The sequence below is a fragment of the Boleophthalmus pectinirostris genome, unplaced genomic scaffold (genome assembly GCF_026225935.1).
Source record: "Boleophthalmus pectinirostris isolate CB_2022bp ecotype Guang Dong unplaced genomic scaffold, ASM2622593v1 HiC_scaffold_9, whole genome shotgun sequence".
NCBI classification, from domain to species: Eukaryota; Metazoa; Chordata; class Actinopteri; order Gobiiformes; family Gobiidae; genus Boleophthalmus; species Boleophthalmus pectinirostris.
The window spans coordinates 16,580,754-16,604,570 of record NW_026571541.1 but is presented as its reverse complement, the minus strand read 5'-3'; the positions used below and the strand labels follow the sequence as shown (position 1 = coordinate 16,604,570).

The following is a 23,817-nucleotide window of genomic DNA, read 5'->3' as shown; positions in this document are numbered from 1 at the left end:
AAATCCTTGCCTTTACACTGTCTGATATGTGACTGCATTAAACAGCCATTTCTCATTAATTCAATTACAGGGGGCTAAAACCTTGAAAAACATGCATTCTGAGTGGGTTCACATCTCTACAGATCTGACTTGCACATTGGCCTGCATGTCACAGATGGATAAGTTAAATGCCATACTGAGGAACATTCCAGGCAAATCAATAACATCTCCATGGAGAGATAGCAAAATAAATATTCAATAATTTTTCTATAGATCCTACCTGAAGAATTGAGGGATTACACGTACATCTTCAAGGAAACCATCCACCAGAAAAGTTACATAGTACACCTTTAATACAAAATAAATCCACTGCAAATAAATATCATGCATAAACTCTATGCAAATCTGTCACACAATAAACACCATCGTCCTGCGGCAATGATCCAATGAGGCCCACAAGGGGAGTCACTCATGGGTCACTGCAGTTTTGTCAGCCAATCAGCACAGACGACTCGTAACCATGGTGATTAGCACAGGTTCAACTATATGTGACAGATGCCACCTTTGTTGCTCCATATGTATTTGATGACATACATTTAACAGGCCTGAGGGATTAAAGCATCAAACAAAAGTCATACCCTCACAGTTTACATGGGGAGTTTGAGAAGCCCACATTTCTGGTCTGATATGTCTTCTGTAGACTGCAATTTGTGATCCCATCTAGTGGAGATTTTCTGTTTTATTCTCTGTAGATGGTGAGATGTGTGGGTGGTGGTGAGACTGAGAGAGAGAGGGGAGGGGGGGACCAGGATTCTGTACAGTTAACATTACTGCTGACTACAATAAGCTCTGAGTCATTGGGGAGATAAACATTTTGATAAGGAAAGGCTAGTGTCGAGGGCTCTTGTAAAAATGGCACCAGAGTCTGAGTGCAAATGATTTCTGCATGCCTTATTTTGATATATTGATTAAAACAGATTTTATATCGGGGCAATGTGCTCAGTGGAAATGGATTTAGGAAAACACAAAAATGCATAGATTTAACCAGGTTTTCTGCAACAACCTTTAGTTTAATTTTGTTAGGTTTTACACTGTGATTATGGAATGTGTCAGCCTTGACACTTGCCTTTTATTATATAGTCCATGTTCTCTCCTTAAGCCTTTGACTATATATTTCTGTATTATATATAAAGAGGGAAAACACACACACAATCACAGGCCTACATCACGCATATAGCAATAATTTCACTGTAAATGAACTTTCTCTAACCTGGCTCACGCCAAATTGGTATGTGTCACTCTGAATCACTGCGCAAGGTTAAACTTTCTGCCCAATCACTCCGAAACCTGTCACAAGAGGGAGGCAGAGAGGCTTAGTGTAGCGTTTGCTGAAATAAGCCTACGTTTTATTTTATTCTGGATCAAAGGTGTGTTTGTCCTTAGGCTGATTCACTTCATTGCAGGTTCTTTCTAATGGTTCATTTTACAAAAACACCATAATAATTGCCAGTGACAAAAAGCCACATAATTGATTGCATAATTCCAACTGCAATTTAAGGCTTTTAAATCCATATTTCACTGACATTTGTGAAACACTTGGGGGCGCAATATACAAAACATTGCTCGAAACCTTTATAAGAGGCCAAACCTTAATAAATCCAAGGGGCAAACATGTTTGGTGTGTATGTGTGACTAATCTATTCTTTACCACAGTCAATAGGGCCATGCCTAACTGTTTATTATGTAATTGGAAAACAACTATCTTTCACAATAGTGTTTTTCCGACTCATATGAATAAACCACAGTTATTTCACCACAGTTTATTAGCTTTGTGAAACATTATGAATCTGGGCATCTAATTAGATTTTAAACAAACCAACAGACACTTATGGAAGAAGATTATTATTTTAGATATTATTTATAGTCCAATTTATATTTCAAACGTTTTATATTTTATATTTGCCTCTTGAACACAAGGTGGCGCCACAGAGAACCTGGATAAATGAAATGCCAAGGAAAAAAGTTTTGCGCTACAGCCAGGCGAGTCAGACCCTCTTGTGTATCTCTTTCTCAGGATCTGCCACGTAAACTGAGGTAGGCATAATATTCAAAGTTTGTCTACTTATATTGATGTTGTATATTGTTACACTACTACTATTAAAGTAGCCACAAAAAGTTTCAGCCTTACAAACATTTCGAAAATTGGTAGCCCAGTTGACTTGAATGTTACAGTTTACCAACTTTAAGTTAACCTTACCACTTTTTTCCCACGTGATTTGTGTTTCCACTCCCTAACTCCTCGATGCAGGCACGTCTGTTGTCTGACAGGTGAATTCCTCGTGTGAACCACTGCGCTCTGCTGTGGCCCGGCTGGCTCTTCCCTCCTCTTTTCTCCTCCTCCTGTTTATGTCAAAGAGGTTTCTTCTCTCTTGAGCCAAAGCGCACCAGACGCGTTCCACTTCGCGCACCCTGAATTTCGGTCTGTCTGGATTTTAACGATAAACTCAAGTCATCTTTATGTCACCTTTATGCCACCAAACAATGGCAGCGCTGTGTGGAAAACCCACTGAATAGAGGTAGGCTTCAAGTTTACTTATTTTATTTCCTTTCTTGTGCGCTAAGTTATAGTTTAAACACCCAAATAAAGTATGAAAACATCTCTAAATTCTTTCCATTATTACGTGTTGCGTACATATTGGTGACAGTTTACTTGTAATTGGGTCATTTTACATCAATGAGCAGTTACAATAGAATTAATAATAACCAGTCTTTCTATTGTTTTGAGCACTTGTTTGCGCTCTTGCTGTAGCTGCTGTCATCAAGTTTCATCAAGTTAATCAGTAAACACTGACTGATAAGATTCACCACTAAAGTTCTTGTGACCTGAATTTCCTTTTTGTGTTTATGTGCAGGACTTAATAAAGTGAAGAGGACACAACATCTGAAGGAACATGGATTTTGGCAATGATGTGGACTTATCTAACAACAACATTACCCCTTTGTGGAGAAGGCGCTCAGATAACTGCCGAAGTCCCCAAATCTCACGAAACACTAAACCGCGACCAGTCAGCTATCACATCAACGGGGTCATGACGACGGACTTCCCTGTGGAGGACAAGTGCTCTTTTACTTTGAGCCAACCTGATGAAAGGATACTGGCGACACCCACTCCCACCACAACAGTGCTCAAGCATGTGCTCAACAAACCTGCCAAAAAGAACCGCGTTGTTCGTAGCATCAGCATCGGGCACTTTTCCAATGGACGCTTCTCACTTCCGAAATTTAGATCTGAGGATAATAGATCTGCCTCCCTGGATAATAGGATTTGTAATGGGGAATCTAACAAAGGGAAATATAATAATGGTATGACGGTATGGCCTGAAAAGAAGAGGCTATCCGGACAACTGAACTCACAAAAAGATACATTAAGTACATCTGACATTCACTCTTCTGTCCCTCCCCCACAAACTCCAAATGGTAACAGCTATCATGAACTGTCATCTTCATCATCAAACTCCTCTCCGCTTTGTCGTACCCCCACCCCGTCCCATAGCTCCACATCCAGCATCCCATCTCTGTCCTCTCTCAACTCCTCGGACCCCCCAACCCCACGCTCTTCCTCACCAGACAGGACACAAAGCAAATGCTCTGTCTCTGAATCACGTCATTCCTCATCTTCCTCTACCTCTCCGTCCATCTCTCCTCCGCCACCCATTGTCCTCAGCACCAACAGCCCGGCCGCTCGGAAGATGGGCACCCAGCAGCTTATCCCCAAAGGTTTGGCGTGTGAAGTGCGACAAAGCAAAGGGGCCTCTCCTGCCGGGACCCAAGGCCAAGGGTTAGCCGCTCTGCTGGGGCTGGACCACACCAAGCGGTCGACAAAAGCTCTGAGCATGGTAGAAACAGGAGCTTATTTTTCAACAGGGGCGCAGAGACAGGAAGAGGAGGATGGAGATAGCCCGGGAACTCTGAGGAGAGGCCTGAGGAGTACCTCCTACAGAAAGGCAGTGGTCAGTGGAGTGGATGAGGTGGATGGGATCTCTCTGGAAGCTAAAGGTTTACAACTGTCACAAGCTGTCATCAAAGGACTAAATAGGGAGAAGACAGCTTCACCAACTAGTCCAACAAGCAATACCAATGCAAGCCCAACTAGTCCAAAATCTCCTAGTACTCCAAAACTTCTTGCACTTGCAAGTCCCAAAACAATGAAACCATCCAGCCCTGGGACAGCAAAACCACCAAGCAAAGGAAAAATTAAGGTTTGTTACAGTCCTACGGTGATTCTCATTAAATGTACAATATGTAAATGAAGGGCTGTTATGCTTTTGTAGATAAGCCCGGAGAAGAAGAATGTACTGACCAGCCAGCGAACATTTGATAGTGAAGGTGAGAAACCCATATTTATATTGCATGGTAGGGACACTAATCTCACAAGATGAGACATTTTCCCTTAATTTGTAATACATAAATTATCTGATTCTGTTCACAATGAGTTATTTTAGTTTAGATTTTTGCTGTAAAGGTAGCACAGCTTTTTAACTACTGTTTCTCAAAAGATGCAAATCACCAGCACTTAATTTCATGAGATAATTTCCTTCATGTGGGCACAATCTTGTTGCAATTTCATTTTGCAATATTGTGGCAAAGTTTTGAAAACACTGAGATTGAGCAGATGTTCTTACCAAGGACCAAAATATTGTGTATTTTCTATTAAGAAACTCATCATTTATTATTTATGACCATTTACCTTGACAATGACTATTTCAGTTCTGTACTGAATGTCAAAAATGCAAATTTCAGAGGAGGAGTTGTACCAGAACTACCAGGAAAAGGCCTTGCATAATGATTCTGATGAGGATGCTGATTCCAGAGAGCCCGAACCTGACAACAACATCGTGGTGCAGTACAAGCCCCTGCGCACCTCCTGGAGCCAGCTCAGTGTGGTCAGACATAACACACACGCACATGTTGGGTTTACATCTGTTTTGGGACTTTACATTGACTGGCATTCATTTCCTCTAGACTAATCATAACCTTAACATAACCTTAATGCTATATGCTTAACCTTAATCTAACCCTTAACCCTAACCTAAACTTATTTTAACTAGGCCTGTCACGATAAATACTGTGTGGACTTATCGTTCAATACAAGACAGATGGAACAATACTTTTTGGGGGTCGTACTTTTTCATGGGTACTTTTTTGTTGCACTACTGGAAAAAAAATTGGTTATTTTTCTGTGCCACAATAATTTGAGCTGTAAAAGGTTGAATTCTGAACTTCTAGGACTCATTATAGACACAAATTAACTATGTAAGTGTTGTATTCTGCTATTTATTTTATTGCTATTGTTTCACAATTTTGTACATTTAGAATACTTTTTGGGGATTATTCTGTTTTATGATGTCAATATTATCGTTAATTATCTATATTTACTTCAGCAACGTATTGCTCTTCAGTACTTGTTATTGTGACTGGCCTAATTTTAACTCTGAACTTTAAACCATTACGTTTCTGTAATAATACAATATTTGCGTCATGGGAACCAAATTGTTCTAATAACGGTAGTAAGTCCTGATGAATCAAGTGTGTTTACTGACTTGAATCCCTACAGTGCAATAAATACCCACCCACACACTTAGGAATAGATAGATGGTTTCACCACCACTAAACACACACTACTGTATACCCACTATACACTGGAATGCTATGGATCCATGGAATGCTGCTGTATCCAGTTTAGTCATAGTACACTGCATACCCATCCTCCCCATAGTCTCTGCCCCTCTCGCTGTTCATCAGGGAGTTATATGGAGGGAGTCTGAAGTCTAGGAGTGTGTTGGGCACGGAGGCAGGCAGGCCTACAGGAAGTCTTGGAGAGCTCCTGGGAATAGTGCCAACACACAAACTATGCTCAGAATGTAGCCTCCAGAAAGACTTTAAGCATTCAGCATGACATAATTTTGTAAAGGGAAAGAGAGAGATTGAAGACAAAAAGATTCATACATTTACAGATTGAGTTAATATACAATACATGATTTGCGAGTATTTTTGAATCCCATCAGTCTATGAGCTTAGTGCAAAAAATCATCAATGAATATAAAGGGATCACTTAGACTTAGACTTAGACAAACTTTATAGATCCACAAGGGAAATTATAATAACATCACAATATATTATTATAACAAAGATCAAAAATATATATGGTTAAAATAAATTCTAAATAATTTGCAAAAATAGCAAGAGGCTGTTGTCAGATAAGACATACTTATATATGTATATGTACATGTAAAAATAAAATATAGAAATGTAGTAATACAAATCATAAAGAGGTCCAAAGGAGAAACAGTGCAAAGATGAAAATGTTTCTAAAAAATCTTCTGTCAACTTAGACCTGTTTTAGTCCTTGTTCTGTTTTGGTCTGGTCCTCATTCAGTCTATGTTTAGTTCAGTTTTTACATCTCTAATCTGACAAGTCTATTACATAATAAACCAAACCAGAGGAGCAGGTTCCGATGTATGTCTTTACTTTACTGACAGGTCCTTTAACACTGTGCCCTGCCCCTGTCACATAGCACGACATCACATGCTGCTTTCAGTTTAGCATCTGATATGTTTTGTGTCTTCTTTTAAACCATCTTATAATAGTAAAGTTGATAGTATCAGAACTTCACCCTACAATTACAAGGAAGAATAAAGTTCAGAGGAGATGGCATAGATATATAGCTAACCCGATAGTGGTGAGGTAAATAAGGGAGATGTTTACAGACTGCAAGAGCTGTTTGGTTTGCTGCTTATTTGCAGTGAGTGTTTGCTGAGTGGTATCCTCATGATAGATTGGATGTCCAGCAGGTTTTCTCCTCGAAAGATAGAACTTTCAAAATTTTCAAAATAAAATGCACTGAGTTTGTAACATTCAGGGATGCCAAAAGTACTGCACATTAATCAATGCTAAAACTAGTATTGAAACAAGATACTCATTGGAACAGGTATTGATAAAAAACTGAACAAATTTGAATTTTTACTGAACAGTTTTCAATTTTAGGATTTTAGGTTTCTTTCTAAAAACTACTGTAAGACCACATGGTAATGTTAAAGAAAATACTATTGTTTTTGCTGAAAATAGTTTATAAAGGAGTGTTTTTATATTATTGTGGTATCAAAAAAAGAGTGTCAAGCCTAATAATTAGTACCGAAATTGGAAATATTAATATCGTGATAGCACTAGAAGCATTAAAGGAGAGCTCTTTGCCAAGTACTACAGCTTCAACCATCAGCCCACCAGAAAAACACCCTAAATTAAGAACAGGGCATTCAAAGTATTTAATTTCTGTTTGTACTGGCTCCTTAGTGACTTAGCAGAGCGATATTGGCACAGCTTGTTCCCAAATTCAAAGCCGTAATTATTCAGCAAATTATTTAGTGCTTGTTTTTCAGAAGCGTTATAATGGGTCTTGAGTCGAGAGGAATGCAGAGTGCTTTCTTTCATTGTGCGTGGAGACAACTGGCAGTCAGACATGTGCACACCCCTTTACTATAAATGCAAGAACTCCTGACCCCAAAAAGTCCGCCAAGGTTTCCAAATCAAAATAAACGTGAATTGACTCTGTGTTTCTGTTTCGATTTAGGTGAAGAAAAGTGGCCTGTCTGAACGCTTAACTCAAGAGGAACGTAAGAGACAAGAGGTAGAAATAATATCTTACATTAGGTGGGGTCACCTTCAGTCCAAGGCATTTAAACAAAGAATTAGCGTTCTTTTGGTGGCTATTATGTTCACTAGCCCAGTAAAATAACCATTTAAGAAGGTCTGAACAGATTTTAAAGCAAAACATTGTTCAGTCTCAAAGGAGGGTAGACATATAAACCTTGCTATAAGTTCTGTAAATGGAAGTCTAATAGAGTTACTGAGAGATTCATGAGTACGCTGACGTGTACAATGTTAAGTAATGTCTGTACAAATCTGTTATTGACAGTGTGTTGTCATGGTAAGTAAGTCAGCCACAGGTTGGTGTGTTCTTTGTCCAAAAGGTAGGTAAAACCCTGCCTACGGAAGTCTTAAAACAAATAGAAAACACAGTGTCTCCCATTAAAAGGCCCATATTATGCTTTTTCTGATCTATGTTATAATGTTGTTTCCTCGTCTAAAACATACCTGCATATTTAGGCTGAGTTCTTCTCTCTAACAGAAAACATTCTCTTCCACCTTGTGATGTCATGGTAATACAGGAAGTGCTCCATTGTGTTTTTAAACTCCATACATCTTCACTAGAATCATTTGGATATTGTCATCACCCCAATCCCTAAACTGAACTAAAAGAGAGCTAAATGATAGCTGTTAACGTCATGACATCACAAGGTGGAAGAGAGCATTTTGAGCTTTTTAGATGTATGTGTGTGAAAGAAACAAAACCCAGCTCCAGGTATGTTTTTGAGATTACAATATTTCAACACGACTTAAAGCTCACACACAATATAGGACCTTTAATAGAGGAGACTATGGTGACTAAACTTCTAAAAGAGACAATATGGACTAAATATTGACAAAAAAAGCACGCTTTTTTGTCCACTGTATTATTATTTCAAAGTAACTGTACTGGAAAAAAGGACTTCTTTAACATTATATATATAGACAATATGCAGTATTTATACTCCAGAGACCAAATTGTATGAGATTAAATTCTTCAGATGAAATTTTTTTTTACTCACTTAATTTTCTGGAATTTATGGGAAAAACTGTTGCTATACTATTCATAGGCAGATAAGATGTGTTAAATGGCAATTAACTTCTGTCTTTGCTGTTGGCAGCAATTGAAAAACTACCAGCAAAACTAAACTGTGTTGAATAATGTCTAATTCTTCCTGCTGTTTTGTTTTTGCCCAGGCCATCTTTGAAGTGATCTCCTCTGAGCATTCATACCTCCACAGTCTGGAGGTCCTGATCCGAATGTTCAAGAACTCCACAGAGCTGAGTGAGGCCATGACCAAGACTGAGCACCACCACCTCTTCTCCAATATAACAGACGTCTGCGAAGCCAGTAAAAAGTAAGCAACTGTCATTATTAACACCTTAGTATAGTACTACTAGAATAGTACATGCAGACAAGAATAAATTTAATCAGTCCCAGGCCTGGATAAATGGTGAACTTTGAATCAAGTTTGAAGAATGTCATCAATGCCGATAATTATCTTCAGATTAATGTTTTAGTTGATTTGATCTTTTAGTGAATGCCACATTTGCAGAACACAGGGAATTTGCTTCATTAATATTTGAAATAGGCTGTAGTACTGGTTGTACTATCAGTGGTAATTACCCTGGTGCTCTACTGTATTGTGGATAGTATCAGAAGGGCGTATGACCTACTATGTGCTTGATGGTGAATTGTTTTGTATGCAGCTGTACTTCTGACTTCTGGCCTCTGGCCAATGGCTTACAATATAAAATAGTATCAGTGAAACTAAGCCAGAAAGCACATATACTTCATGTCATTTATATCACTGTATGTTTTTCATGTGGATTTAAATCTATTTTTACATCTGCTTTTTAACCAAGCAGCTTTAAAACCTAGGTTTTCTATTAGTAGTTGCTGTTTCTTCCTCAACAGCTGAACCTGAACATCCTTGACCTTTTGATCTCCCTTTGGAAAACACAGGTTAAGGGTCAAACGAAGAGTATTTTGTCTTCTCCTATACATTCATGTTTTGCAAAGGAGAGGTCACATGGGGTGAGGTTAGCTTCTGTCATAATACATTTTTCTTTTTTCATGAAAAGTGGCTTTTATATAGGATCACAAAGCAGTCGAAGTTCAATGTTCAGGGTGTGTTTGACAATTTCCTGTTTGTCATTTGGTGCACAGACTACATTTATTGAAGCAAGCCATTTGGTCTGCTGTTAAAGCTTCCATCTGGTGGTGTACAGGAAGAGGAAAAGACACTATGTTGTGGGTGTCTATTTTTAAACTATGTGGACGTCTTCCTTTGGGATGTTGAAATGTGTTAGCGAAGCTTCCTGATTTCCTGACTTTGTGTCTGTTCCTATTCCTATGTTTCACTGGTGATTGTGACACAACTTTCAGTGGCTTTGACTCATTTTATTGCTATAATCACACTCATGATAGTTTATGATTTGTTAGATTTTTCAGTGAGCTGGAAGAAAGACATCAGCAGAGTATAGTCATCCATGACATCAGTGATATTGTCTGTAAACACGCTGAGTCCAACTTCGATCCGTATATCACCTACTGCTCCAATGAGGTGTACCAGCAGCGGACTCTACAGAGGCTTGTGTGAGTAATATTAACCCAACCTTACATCTAATCCATTCAAAGGATCATCTCATATAGGGCTGTCACGCTAACACATTTTAAAGTAGAGAAATATTGCGATAAATGAGAATATTGAAACTGCTTTATGCCACTGACACAAAACAGGATAATTCTAGTAAACCCATTTTAAATAGACTACAACAAGTAAACAGGAAAATAAGCCTATAATTAGCCAAGTTATTTATTCTCCACTTTAGAGCTCAAATCTTACTTCTCTTACATAAAAAACAAAAGCAAAACTATAAATATTGACCAAAAAGTCCCAGCTCTCATACATTGTACGATAAGTTGATATTTTAATTTGCAGGCCAGGCTTATTCTCATATATCTGTTACAAAGGAGCATATTTTTTGGCAAATTATCACAAATTAGACAATTACTCTCATTAAATAGTGTGATTTAAAAAAAAAAAAAAAAGAATGATGGCAAGAATCAAGATCCTGAAGTGTACTGATGTTCTCATGCATTTATGTTGTATGAATTCACCCTTCCTAGTATGGTCTTACGTGGCCAAACTAAAGGATGTGTTTAGGATCATTTGGCACACTGGCTATAAAAGATCTTAATTGTTGCAACCTTAATTGTTCTGAATAAAAAAATCTGTTCTCATTCAAATTGTAACCCCATGAATTCATACCCCTTGATGCTAATATATATTATTACTTACTATATGCACTTGTTTACAAATTACACAAAACCAAACAATAAAAAGTATATAAATGATGTGTGGCCTATGTAAACATTTGTAAATAATCAGATCCACTTGTACTACTACAGGTCGAAGAATCCGGCTTTTAAGGAGGTGCTGACCAGGATCGAGAGCGACCCAGACTGCAGAAACCTCCCTATGATCTCCTTCCTGATTCTTCCCATGCAGAGGATCACCCGACTGCCCCTCCTCATGGATGTCAGTGCATTCACCTCATACCACTGGCTCTTATGCAACTGTGTTTGAACAACCTCAACTCTACTGGACCACACTGTTCTGCCTTTTAACTCCCTAACCTTTTGGACACATGTCTGACCCAACTTCATTGCCTACTACTGTTCCAATCACATTTCACACCACTCTTTCTGTGCTTGCTTTGGCACAACTACACTCTGATTCTTTCCCCTCCTCCCCTCGTGTCCCCTGTCCACTGACCCAGCCTCCCCCCTTCGACACTATCTCTCTCTGGAGACTGTGAGGCTTATGTGTGGACACTCACAAACTCGAGGACCATGAGAATGTTTAGTTTCACGTCGATTGTTCCCACAGCCCAAATGTTTATCTCACCCTTGATAGTGGGGTGAGTAAGGGCTAACATGCATTGTCCTAAATGTGTAATAGTAAAATATAATAGCTTTATGTGGTACTGACCATATTTTCCTTATTTCTTGTTTTGCAGACTATTTGCCACAAGACACCTAAAGATTCAGCGCAGTATGAGGAATGTAAAAAGGCTTTGCAAGCTGTTAGCAAGGTCAGTAACTATGTCCCTGAAGGTAAATTTTTTGTAAGGAATAGTTTCAAATATGTATTTTTTATTGCACAGATTTAGACTCAATTTACAATAGTGCAAAATAAAGTGCAATTTCAAAAGAGAGTTTGAAAATACAATATTATATTTATTAAATACTAAAATAAAGATCAAAAGCTGATAAAAACGGTGCAGTGAACAACTTGAATTTCTCACAGGATCAATAAAATATCTCTCGCTCTCTCTTTAAATATAAACAGAATATCAACTTTTAATACAGTTTTATAGTGGATATAATATAAGTATATATTAGTATATACTAGTTTTAACATAGTGTTTTTTGTCATTGCTAGAATTTTGATTATCAGTGATTTTGTCAGCATCCTGGTTTTTGGGCATGTTTCAGGTGGTGAGGAAGTGTAATGAAGGAGCTCGCACCATGGAGAGAACGGAGATGATGTACACCATCAACTCTCAACTAGAGTTCAAAATTAAGGTACGCCCCTGGATAACTCCACACTGAATGCACACTGAATGACCCCATAAACCTTACTGAACTCAGTTGTGCTATGTGCTGTCACTGGGCTGGTGTCTGTAACCATAACTCTTGGCTGCTCCAGTGTGGGAACAAGCTGCTGGAACGATTGCAATCCACAGATGTCTTGTAATATCCACTTGTTGCATCCACAGCTGTTGCAAAATGGATTGTTGTTGAGTTTTGGCGTTTTGATTAAGCTGGAAAATTTATGGTAATAACGATGTACAATCCCAAAAAGTTAGGACTTTGTGTTTAAAAAAGAAATTTATTGGCTTACAAATGTCATAATTCACATATTTTCTGCACAATAGAACACAGTATTAAGAAAATTACTGAAATGCTGAACATTTTACAGATATTTTATTAATTTCATTTCACAATAAAGATGAGTATTGACATTTTAGCACATTTTTAAACTCTTGATAAAATATATTTGATTATATTTTGTTTCCTGTTATTATTGTCAAAAGCCATTGTTAAGTTCTCCAAATAACAGAATGCAAAGAAGATCCATAAGAGATTATCATCATCATCATAAAATAAGCCTGCCAGTTTTAAAGTTGTGATATTTTTTCTGACAGAATCATTTTCTATTTTTATTTCAGCTTTGTTGTAATATGTATATATGTAATTTCTTACATTTAAGTAATAATATTAATAGTCTTTTTTTTCTCCAGCCCTTTCCCCTGGTCTCGTCCTCAAGATGGATGGTAAAAAGAGGAGAGCTGACTGCATTTGTAGAAGACAGCGGTATCTTTCTTAAACGGACATCACGGCAACAGGTCTACTTCTTCCTGTTTAATGATGTCCTAATCGTCACCAAGAAGAAGAGGTGAGGCCTGCTTTATTATGCTCCTCTTGTTCTGTTGTACATATCTTACCTGTTAGGACATGCAGGTAGTGAAAGTCTAGCCTGAAACCTGGTCTGGATGAGGTGTGAGCCTGTGACCCAAAGATCAGTGTGAGATTTTCCATACAAGCTTCATGTCTTAACCTGTTGTGGAAAATTGTTATCATGGGCTGAAAAAAGGATGTAACTAAAAAGAAAAAAAAGAAAACGGTGGTTATATGAATTTGTATTATTTTGCAATTATTAAGTAATTGCCAAAAAGGTCATTAGAGCTATTAGAGCATAATATAGCAACCAAGCATGACCTCACCTCAATGTGAGGTGAATTTATATATATATATATATATATATATATATATATATATATATATATATATATATACACATGCTTGTTGGTGGAATATATTAGAAGTTCCTACAGCCAATATCCTGGAGAAGAGAGGCAACATTTAAGGTTTTGAAATTAAATTATGTTGACTAGATGTATTAGTGTGTGCATCTGCTTTAGTAAACCTATGGTACATTCTCATTAACTGGTATAATCCAATCCCGTGTCATGTGCTTAATACCTTAAACAGTCAAAGGTATATTAAATTGAAAAAAAAAAAAAAAAAAAGAAAAAAAAAACATCTGTGTATCTCTGACATTTTATATAAGTCACATGGTTCCCATCTAACCATGTCCAGAGTCTCGCTCACCCTGATCTGTGCCTGGGATTGATTTTTTCCCCTTTGCCTTTACACTCAAAATTCCACAGAAACATTAAAAACATTCCATGTGCTTTTTTTCTTGGAATTTGATCTAGACCAGCCTGGACTTTAGTCATGTGTACGTGTGTGTGCTGTTGTGATCTGGCAAAAAGGGAGTTCTTTGGAGTTATTATTATGTGCTGTCCAATCGGAAAAGCTGTTATAATATTAGTTTGTGCTGCTCATGTGACAGTGGCATGCTACTCCAAAATGCTGCAATTCCACAAATGAAACAAAACCCCAGGGCTGGACAGTGGTCAGTCACAAGCCCAATGTAGACATCACTCTACAATAGCCCTCTCCCCTTCGCTGTGGTTTAATGGTTTATGTGAGTACTGGCCCATGAAACGCTTGTATGTAGCTAGGGAGTTGAAATATTTGTACTGGGTTGATTTAATGAATGATGAATAAAAAAATGATAAACTTTGGTTATATAAATCAGCGGACCTTGAGATTAAATCTTGTGCCCAGTTTCAGGTCCAGTATCAGTATGTGGATGTAGTTAATGATTATTCTGTTGTTGTACAAATTACATATTACATTATTTGGTTAAGAAGGGGAGGAATTCAATGACATTTTTCATGTCAATGATAAGAAATGAATTTGTTATAATTATTTTCATCTATAGTTTTGGTTTGTGTGTTTTGTCATGATGCAGACAGAAGTGCTGAGCTGCTTGTTCACTGTTACAGGAACACTTACATAACAGTAAGTCCACTACAGCTGGCTCCTCTCTCACACTCCATATCCCCCCACATCCCGCCTTCTCCTCTGGGATCCTGGTCACGATCGAAATATCAAATTCTTCCTGGATAACCAAGTTTAGTTCTGTTCTATGGTAAAGAAGTAAGGCCCACAGTAGGGCCAAGCAATATGTGATGTTTTTTTGTTCATATTGAGCAGTCTTTTCAATTTGATTTTCTGAACATAAACAAGACAGACTTTTAATCACTGCCATTTAACACTAAATTCCTTCCTCCAGAAGGAACTCTGGTCCAAAACATATGTTGTTACTGACAGACTATTGGCCGTAGACCTCTGTATTAAAAAAAGACCCAAGAACATCATTGGCTACAATAGGTCAGTTAGTTGATCCGATCGACATAAAAATCATTGGTTGAGCGGTCAGATCCATTGACCCACAGGTTGGCGGTGTGATTGCAGATGAATGCGGTCATTGTGTCCTTGGGCAAGGTACTTACTTGGGTAAGGTACTTACTTGGGTAAGGTACTTAATTCCCCCCAGTGTCTGTGTACAGTGATGAACGTGTGTGTGAATGGGTGAGTGGTTTCTTGATGTAAAAGTGCTTTGAGTACCTTGAAGGTGGAAAATATTAAAATGTGACCGTTAACCATTGACGTTCAAAATGATTTGATCTTAATTCAAGTACGCAGCCCTAACTATTAATTTGCTTCCTTTGGTTGGTATTATAAAAGGCATAGATACCCAGTCATGAGCTGGTTGTTTGAAGTGCATGTTGAGGAACAGGTTGAACCAATTGACAGTAACCTGGGTGACGGTGATGACGTCTGTTAGATGCCTACGCTATCTCTAACAGACTCGTGCTTTTCATTCCTGGAACATGGTTAGACAGTTACAGACAGGTTTTTGTTTAAGTATTTTACACATTTTTACCAAGAATAGTTTTTTTGTATTGTTATTATTATAAAACATTTAGGGTGCGGACTGCGGAGTGTCTAATATTCACTGTACTTTCTTGTTAATTTTATACTCAATACTTTTTAAAAATGTTTGTGGGGTCAAGGCAATGTGCAGTACTTCTTCCACTCCTGCATGACACAGTACCCAAGTTAACGTAAATCACCCTATAAGCACCCACCCCCACCTCTTTCTCTCATAGTGTCATGTAAATGGTATTGGAGGTATTTTACCTGTAGGGCTGACTTATAATCTTAGATCTTCTACGCTCCAAGTCTTCTGCCTTCATTCACCTAAACGCTTATCTCAATCTTCAGATCAGTCAACTGCCTTTAAATAGTTTTTGAAGGTCTTTATATTTTGAGATTCCTATTTTGCTATGGTTAAACCCTATACATAATATGACTGTGGCTACTCCAGGTAAGACTAAACTAAGAAAGTTATGTAACAGTTTTAATATGCATCCTGTTTTGTCACAGAATTTACTTTTTTTGTATTAGTTAGTAAAATTGCCCCTTTAAAAACAGTTTTCACAATCAATACATCTCTCAACTCACTTAAAATATAGTTTTGAGTGTCTTGTACCTCTTTTCTTTAATGTTTTTACTTGATGGATTTAAGCACAATCAGGGCTCACTGCTAACATTTGAACCTTGTTGAAAAGCTGCCAAACGTAAATGGGGTATGTCTGCTCAGTCATGACACCTCAGACAAATCCACCACTCACAACTGTTTGTTTAACTCCTTCCTTTGTATGTCTGCATTTGTGTGTGGAGCTTGGACATGTAATGTACTGAACCTAGTGTGTCCAGTAGCCTTGCGCTGTCTGTCGATATATCTCTGGCTTGATAAAACCCATGTGGGCTGAGGCCAAGCTCCTGTTCTTTTGAATGCTATAAAAACACACACGTTTTTTCCTGCTTCAGTGGTCCCACGTTTCACAACCAGCTCCAGATGTTTTTCATGAACTGCGTGTAATTCATGCAACTCAGAGTGAATGCAGTATTTTTGTACTGAAAGATCCGTGATATGAAACTCTATTACAGTAACATAGACAACAGACAAAGGTGTACAAGTATGCTAGGCTTGCAGGAAAAAATTGCAACCAATGAGCAGAGGCCATATCTTGTATTTTGATCAAAGCCAAGGTACAGAGGATTATTTTATAGTTTGCAAAGGGGGGCAATATTGGTCCAGAGGGACCAGTATCCTAAATGCCAGCAGGTGGATTGTAATAATATGTTAATCTAACTTTGGTTCTATAAAAAATTGATAATAACATCAAAATGGATAATAACATGAAAGAAATTGATCATCATCACAGCAGTTGAGAACCGCTGTTAGAACTAGGATTGATGTAGCATTGATACAAAAATTTGTATCAAAACTAGAGACTTATTTGAACAAGTATTAATACTGAAAAACAAACGACCAAACAAATACAAGTCACATAAGGCAACTGTCAACTACTGTATTACATAATAGTCTGTTTTTCAAATTTTGTTACTCATCAGCGCCAACAATGTTAATACATGTCTTGTCTGTGGTTTACTGCATCTGTCCACAGCCTAATCTGTCTGTTTGTCTTCCAGCGAGGAGAGCTACACTGTCATTGACTACGCTTTGAGAGATGAGATCTGGGTGGGTTCCTGTCTGCCAGAGGACGTGAGCCTGTCTCCAGTCCGAAGTACCACCAGCATGCTCAGCTCCAAACAGGGCACCAACCACCTATTCAAACTCAACTTCAGGAGCAACCACTCAGGGGAGAAGGTTCTCATGATCCTTGGCACAGACTCTCTGTAAGTATGCACATAATATGAATACTTATTTAGGTTAGGATAGGGATGGGACAATAAACAATAATATCATTTATTATGGTAAAAAAGGTAAGCAATAATTGTTCATGGGACATTTTATATAATTGTGATAATCACCAACAAAGATAATAATAATAAAAACATTTTATCACTGGAATGTGATGAAAAAAGCTTGTTAGCCATGATGTTTTCTCCTAGATCATTATTGTTTTCACTTAGAACAAAGTACAATATTATAACAGCTGTTTAAATATGGAACTTATTTGTAATATTAAAATTATAATTATTAATATGTAACTTTTTAGACTGTGAGCAACTTTAATAGTTATCGTGATGTGATCTTTAATCGCAATTATTTTAGCCATGATAATCATGATCGTCCTATGTCTAGGTTAGAGTTTACTTGGGGGTTTGAAGAATGTCTTTTCTTTGCCTTGACCTGATTTTCATCCATTCACTACCCATTCTCCTTGTTTGCAGTATTCTTAAAGTAAAATAATACTTTTAACTCGCTTTTGTGGTAAAGTGCAGTTCACAGGAATATTTAGTTACTCCATGGTTCTCACTAGTTGTTATTTACACCAACTCCCCATGTAACATTGCAAAATATTAATTATCCAAATAGTTTATTTGTTCATTTGATTTTAAAATATTTTCTTGTCAGCAGCGGTAATTGTCTTTGTCGTGCATCTTCCGCTCTTAAAATAATTGGTTCCTTTGTGTCTACTCACTGAAGCTTTGAATAGCGAGCATTGCAAACTACTTACTTTTAGTTATTGCCTTTCTTTTTCATCTGTTTGAAAAGATACAATGTAGATAGAGAATTGCTTTTCCAAGTTCAAATCTCATAAAGTAGCGATTGGCACAAGCTGCTTAGACAGAGTGGATTTTGTAACCCCCACTTAAACCTTTGTTTTCTCAATATATTTGCCGAGAACAAACATTTCAGACCATATGCACAGACCGTTTGGCATTTTGGGGTTTTGGAGAGCGAGCTTTTCTTCATTTTTGCACAGAGATATTCTTGTAAAGCGACCCTGAAAAGACATTGTAAAAACTGTGATGGAATGCATCGTAGGATATGTTTTGTGTCTTTTTCCTTCTATCTTAATACAAACTCAGGCATGGCATAACAGTAAATCCCTTTGCAGTTTGTGAGCACTAAGTTTAGTATATCAGATTTGTTCTTTTAGAAATATGGAAATAAGGGAAACTAGGATACAACAAAAGTAACATTTTATGTATCAACGTTATTTTGTTACCTCAACTTTAACCTTCCATCTGCCATACGTTTAATTCATAAAGGCAAAAGCCCTTACTATTTGCTTGCCCTTGACTTGATCCTGTAGTAGTAGTTTGTATGAGTTTCCCCCGTCCACTGTGCTCTGACTCTTGTATTCTGTAGGGCTCTTCCCATATTGGCCCAACACACTTTTGACTGTGTCTGTATTGAAAGCCCCATGTCTCCTCCTTTGATAGTGTGGCTGTGGGCCCCATTGGCACCCATGTAATAGAGAGGGTACTGTAGCATTAAGTGAGCCGCGGAGAGGGGTTTTGGCTACTGTCCATTGTTATAGTGGTTGCTAAGCATTGTTCTCGTGGTATCCTAGCAGCAGTGGCCCATTGAAAAGTAGGCAGTTTCCCACGACACTCCCTCCCCCATGTTAGCAGTGCCTGTTAACTCTGTGCCCCTCCTGGTTCACGCTCCCCTGTCTCAGTTTTTGACAGTGGCTTGTGTTTTTGGCAGCACTTTGTTTTTGATCATCGCAGAACAACTTCCTCTTTTTCCAGTTCAGTTCATCCTCAGAGGCTTAATCTAACATGACACACAGGGAAGGAGCGTGCTGTACCCAGGCCATTCATACTATGTATGAAATGCTTTGAGGGTACTCAAAGTGTCAAACGCACTAAAACAGGGAGGTACTATAGGTCCACCCTGGATTTATACTGTAACCTGAAACATGCCTAAAGAGAAAGGCATGGTTCATGAAAAAGACTAATCATTTCTCTTCAACTTTTTCTTGTGGGGTCACCATAAAAGGTTATCGGCCAGATGCCCTTTCTGACACAGCCCTCATCATACATCTAGACTTGAGACTGACATAGTTCACTTTTTGTTGGAAAAAAATAAAAATTTCAGATTCCATTTAGGATCAATGTAAAAAACAAATTGCCTAACATTTCCTAGAACATCTGAAAATACTAATTAATTCATTTTTAATTTACAACCCGTCCGCTTCCAAAAAACAAAGAATGCAACTTCTGTTGAAACATATATTACATATTCACATTTTTTTCAATGCAGCAGCTCATAGTGCTGGCCCCTGAGAGGGATAGAGGACCACACTGGAACAGTTCACAGAAATAATCCAGTCATGAAAAAGTCCTACAGTGCTCGGCTCCACTCTACATGCCATGTGCACTACGCATTATATTCTCTTCACATGAGCAAAAAGCAGCTCTGTGGGAAATTCCATACATACTGAGTGTGGGTGGGTCTGTATTTTAGTCACACTTCAAAATATATTTGATTATATTTTATTAGAATATTATGTCAATACAATAGAAGTGTGTTAATATATGTATTAATGTCAGTAGCTCAGTTGGTAGTGCATTTGTCCACTGGCCCACAGGTTGGTGGTGCGATTTCAGCTCCCACAAATGAATGCTGTCATTGTGTCCTTGGACAAGACACAACCCACCTCACCCCTAGTCTCTGTGTGCACTGGTATATGAATGTGTGCGTGAATGGGTGAGTGGTTCCTTGATGTAAAAGTGTGTGGGTGCCTTAAAGCTGAAAAAGCACTGTATAAAAAATGGGACCATTTGCCATTTAATGTTCAAGTATCAGACAAATGTGAAGTGACTGTAAAATTATCACATTCTACACTTTATTTGGAAATTTGCAACATACCTTTTTTATTTCTTTACATTTTTGCAGCATTTAAAAAATGTGAATAACATACTTGATATTCAAATTGTACATATTTTCTAAATAACATTTCTGCAACATCTGCCCACTGCTGTGCTAGGTATCTCAAAGAATTAAACACTCAATAGAAGAATGTCAACTTGACATCAAATTGAAAAAAAAAAAAAGTCACTATACACCATAAGTAAGCTTCCCCTGTATTTACATAGTTCCAGTTAAAAGGGATTTGTAGTTCTGATGATGACATAGTTAAAGAATCTGAACGGGCAGCTGGATCCGAGATTGCACAAAGACATGTGTGTTGCCTCTCAGACACTGTCTCTGCTTTTGACTCTCCTCCATTGTAACTCCATGTCCTCTTCCTTTCCTCACCCTTTGTTTAGTATGACCATGTCGGACCATCACTGAATAGGCCTCCTCTATTAGTGGAACAGAGCGGCCACAGAAGTTCGCTGCAAAACAAAGTCTGCACTAGTTACATAACAGTGAAAATGTACTTGCTTCGGCTTCATATGACTGTCTGGATTTGGTTAAGTGATTATTTTGGTCTTTTCTCTGTCTGTACTTTCACTAGAATATGAGTGTTATTGATGGAAAACGTCTGAATGTTGAAGCACTAGGGATATTTTCTGGAAGTGTAATGTGCATAAGAAAAACATGGGAGTGCTTTCGGGTTGAGTAAACAAAGTGATAGAGGAGAGCAGGAAGGCAGGAGAAGTGAGAGATGAGACCGAAAAACAGTGGTCTGGTGGTGATTTGGGGTTGGCAGAGGAAGCCTGGTCAGAAATACACTGTCAACACGCTTTATCTTTCCTGGTGGAAGAGGTTTCACAGCACAACGAGGCCCCTCCACTACTCAGATGTGAAATAAGAAACCAGAGCAGGGATTTATGATGCTTGACATTCTCGCTCTTTTGAAGAAATGCTCCAATGCCAAAGGAGATTTAACATAATAAAGGGCATGTGATGAAGAAGTGGACGGGCACCTGCTGCCCATTCTATAAAGCACTATTCAAAAACAGGATGGGACACTGTGTAAAATACTGCTAAAAGATGTAATGAACTGAAAGTATCCAACATTTGTGTACATATAAGCATAAACTGCAGCTCAGGCGTTGGCGTTCCAAAATAATTACTATCAATTTGATCTGGCAGCAAAGCATCTATGAAAAGTTGAGATATAAGACAAAGGTGTGTTGCCCATTAAACTGAAGGCTGAAAGTTCAAAGGTCAGCTAAAGGTGTTCACTGATCTCCATGTATGTTTGGTAGTGGTCAGAAGTCGCACCTCTGTCTGTCTGCTGTTGGGCAGCTATTGCCACAGAAGTCTGTATGTATGTTGGATCAAATGATTGCAATTTTAAAATGACTGTTCCCACTTTCCAACCACTACACAGCAGTATGTCCAATAGAGCCACAACTGGGATGAGCCCTGTTTGACTTGATTGAACTCTGAGTGGTATGTGGCTGACATTCCACTGATAACCATTAAGTGTCTTCCTAACACTTGTGGTTCTTTGGGTGTGCTTTTGTTCATCTGTGAGCCCCAGCTCTGACAGAGGCGCTTCAGCTGTTTGACAGTCACAAGGACGACTGTAGTACTGTACATACATATGCAGCTGCCTGAGAGAGCCTGTCTATATGGACAGACACATATGACTGCAGCTGTCTACAGCTTCAGCACACAGCTGTTCTTCCCATGGATCACTGCATATGTTAGATACACATTAACCACACAGAACACATCAGACTGCTTCACACGAACTGTTTTGAAGTCATTCTGTCAGTGTATGGAAAAAGCACACACTTGTATATGCTATCATTTAGTGAATGCTAGTGTACTACACTTATATACATATCTTCAATCAAATAAACCAAAACATCTTTATTTATCCATTAGAAACTTCAGTTACAGACAAGGTTATGCTTTATAGAAATGTTTTTCAAAGAATATATTTTGGAACCTGCCATTTCCTGAAATGAGTACTAATAACATTGACCCAAAATTTTACACCTTATTTAATGTGAATAGCGCTTGAACAATAAGAAATCCTTAAAAGAGTGACTCACAGGGCAAATTTGGTCTGAATAGGGGGTTGACGCTAATGACACAAGAGTACCAAACCTTTGAGTCACTGAGATGCTGCCTATGGGCCAGATCCTTTCATTTTCATTTCCTGTGGCCATGGATCTGCTCTCTCTCTCACTCTCTGTGGGGAGGACAGAGCAGGTGAAACAGGAGCTGAGGCTTCCTGGAATCTGACCTGTGTGACTCCGCCCCCTTCTTTCTCATGAAATACAGAGAGCAGAGGAGAAACAGGCAGGTCTGTCCTCTCCAGAGAATTAGTCTTTGTGCTGAAAATGCACCTGTGTTCTCTGACAGGAGCAGAAAGAGGGAGTGGAGGCCAAATTATACATTCTGTCCAAAGAGCTTCTTAGATTTCTAAAGCCTGAATATTCCCTTTGAAAGTCTATTGAAAGTCTATTATTTATTAAAATGTGATGCGATTTTGTTTTACTTGCTGTTAAGGATTTTACATTGCTTTAGACAGGGTAGAAAATTGGCACTTTATACTGAGGAGTAACACCATCATGCATAGACATAAAACCATTCACTAGTACAACTAGAGCAAACAAAGTCCTCCATTTCACTTAGCAAGGGGTATCCTCAGTAAATTATCAATGTGCTGTTGCCTTCTTATGTGCTTTTTAATGCATCAATAAAACCTGCTTAAACTCTTTGTCAGCAAAAACTGTCAAATGTGCACATAATACAGCTTAATAGGATAGCTTAGCAAACTCTGTCTGTGTTTAGGAATGAACGTGCTCGCTGGATCAGTGCCTTGGGACAGAGTGTCAACAAGAAGAGCCTTGATAGAAGTAAGTTACATGTGCGCGGCACAAGAATCGCATCTTTTCCGAGCAGAGTGCGCCCTCTAGTGGCAGCTGGCTTAAGGTGAAACAACTGACAAACTGCAGGTGAATTGGAAAGACAAAAAAAAAAAAAACCCAAACACATAGAGAGAGTTGCAAGTTTTTTCAATTAATTGATATTTATGGGGCTGGCAACTTCATTAAGTAAAAGTACCGATAATAGATTTGTATATTGGACAATTTATTTGCATGTTAAATCATACATGTTAGGAGAGTAAACTGATCCCGAAAAAAAATCTTTAATGTATTAGTTTTTCTGGCTGCAGTGTCTCCTCATAAAAGGGTATGTTAATGCCACCCAACATCATTCTTATCTTTATTATCATGTATTTTACAGATGCTATGCAAGTGGAGGTAATCAGGACGTACACAGCTAAGCAGCCTGATGAGTTGCCCCTGCAGGTGGCAGATGTGGTTCTGATCTCACAGACAGTAGATGGTAAGCCCACATCTCCTTAACTTTGAAATAGGATTCTCTGTTTCCCACACATTCTCATTATAGATGTTTATGCCCCTCATTACTCTTGTATGTGTCCGAACTAATGTGAAGCTATAAACCCTGTAACCTTTTCCATGT

The 23,817-nt window shown here is 38.2% G+C and overlaps 1 protein-coding gene across 2 annotated transcripts in view; it reads left to right on the top strand.

The window, feature by feature from the left end:
* Positions 1 to 1,741: 1,741 nt before the first annotated feature.
* The window catches only part of LOC110163550 (rho guanine nucleotide exchange factor 26), a 22,332-nt gene continuing 256 nt past the window's right edge, over positions 1,742 to 23,817 (top strand). Inside the window, exons 1-15 of one of the 2 annotated variants that reach the window (XM_055166860.1) lie at positions 1,742 to 2,073; positions 2,288 to 2,555; positions 2,892 to 4,238; positions 4,311 to 4,365; positions 4,780 to 4,922; positions 7,608 to 7,664; positions 8,861 to 9,021; positions 10,110 to 10,262; positions 11,079 to 11,208; positions 11,690 to 11,764; positions 12,168 to 12,257; positions 12,977 to 13,131; positions 17,151 to 17,357; positions 23,122 to 23,186; positions 23,578 to 23,679. In XM_055166860.1, the coding sequence (XP_055022835.1) occupies positions 2,931 to 4,238; positions 4,311 to 4,365; positions 4,780 to 4,922; positions 7,608 to 7,664; positions 8,861 to 9,021; positions 10,110 to 10,262; positions 11,079 to 11,208; positions 11,690 to 11,764; positions 12,168 to 12,257; positions 12,977 to 13,131; positions 17,151 to 17,357; positions 23,122 to 23,186; positions 23,578 to 23,679 (2,701 nt within the window). In that variant the 5' untranslated portion in view covers positions 1,742 to 2,073; positions 2,288 to 2,555; positions 2,892 to 2,930. Of the gene's footprint in view, positions 2,074 to 2,229; positions 2,556 to 2,891; positions 4,239 to 4,310; positions 4,366 to 4,779; positions 4,923 to 7,607; positions 7,665 to 8,860; positions 9,022 to 10,109; positions 10,263 to 11,078; positions 11,209 to 11,689; positions 11,765 to 12,167; positions 12,258 to 12,976; positions 13,132 to 17,150; positions 17,358 to 23,121; positions 23,187 to 23,577; positions 23,680 to 23,817 lie in introns of those variants that run through there. The other variant, XM_055166861.1, reaches the window with a different exon arrangement.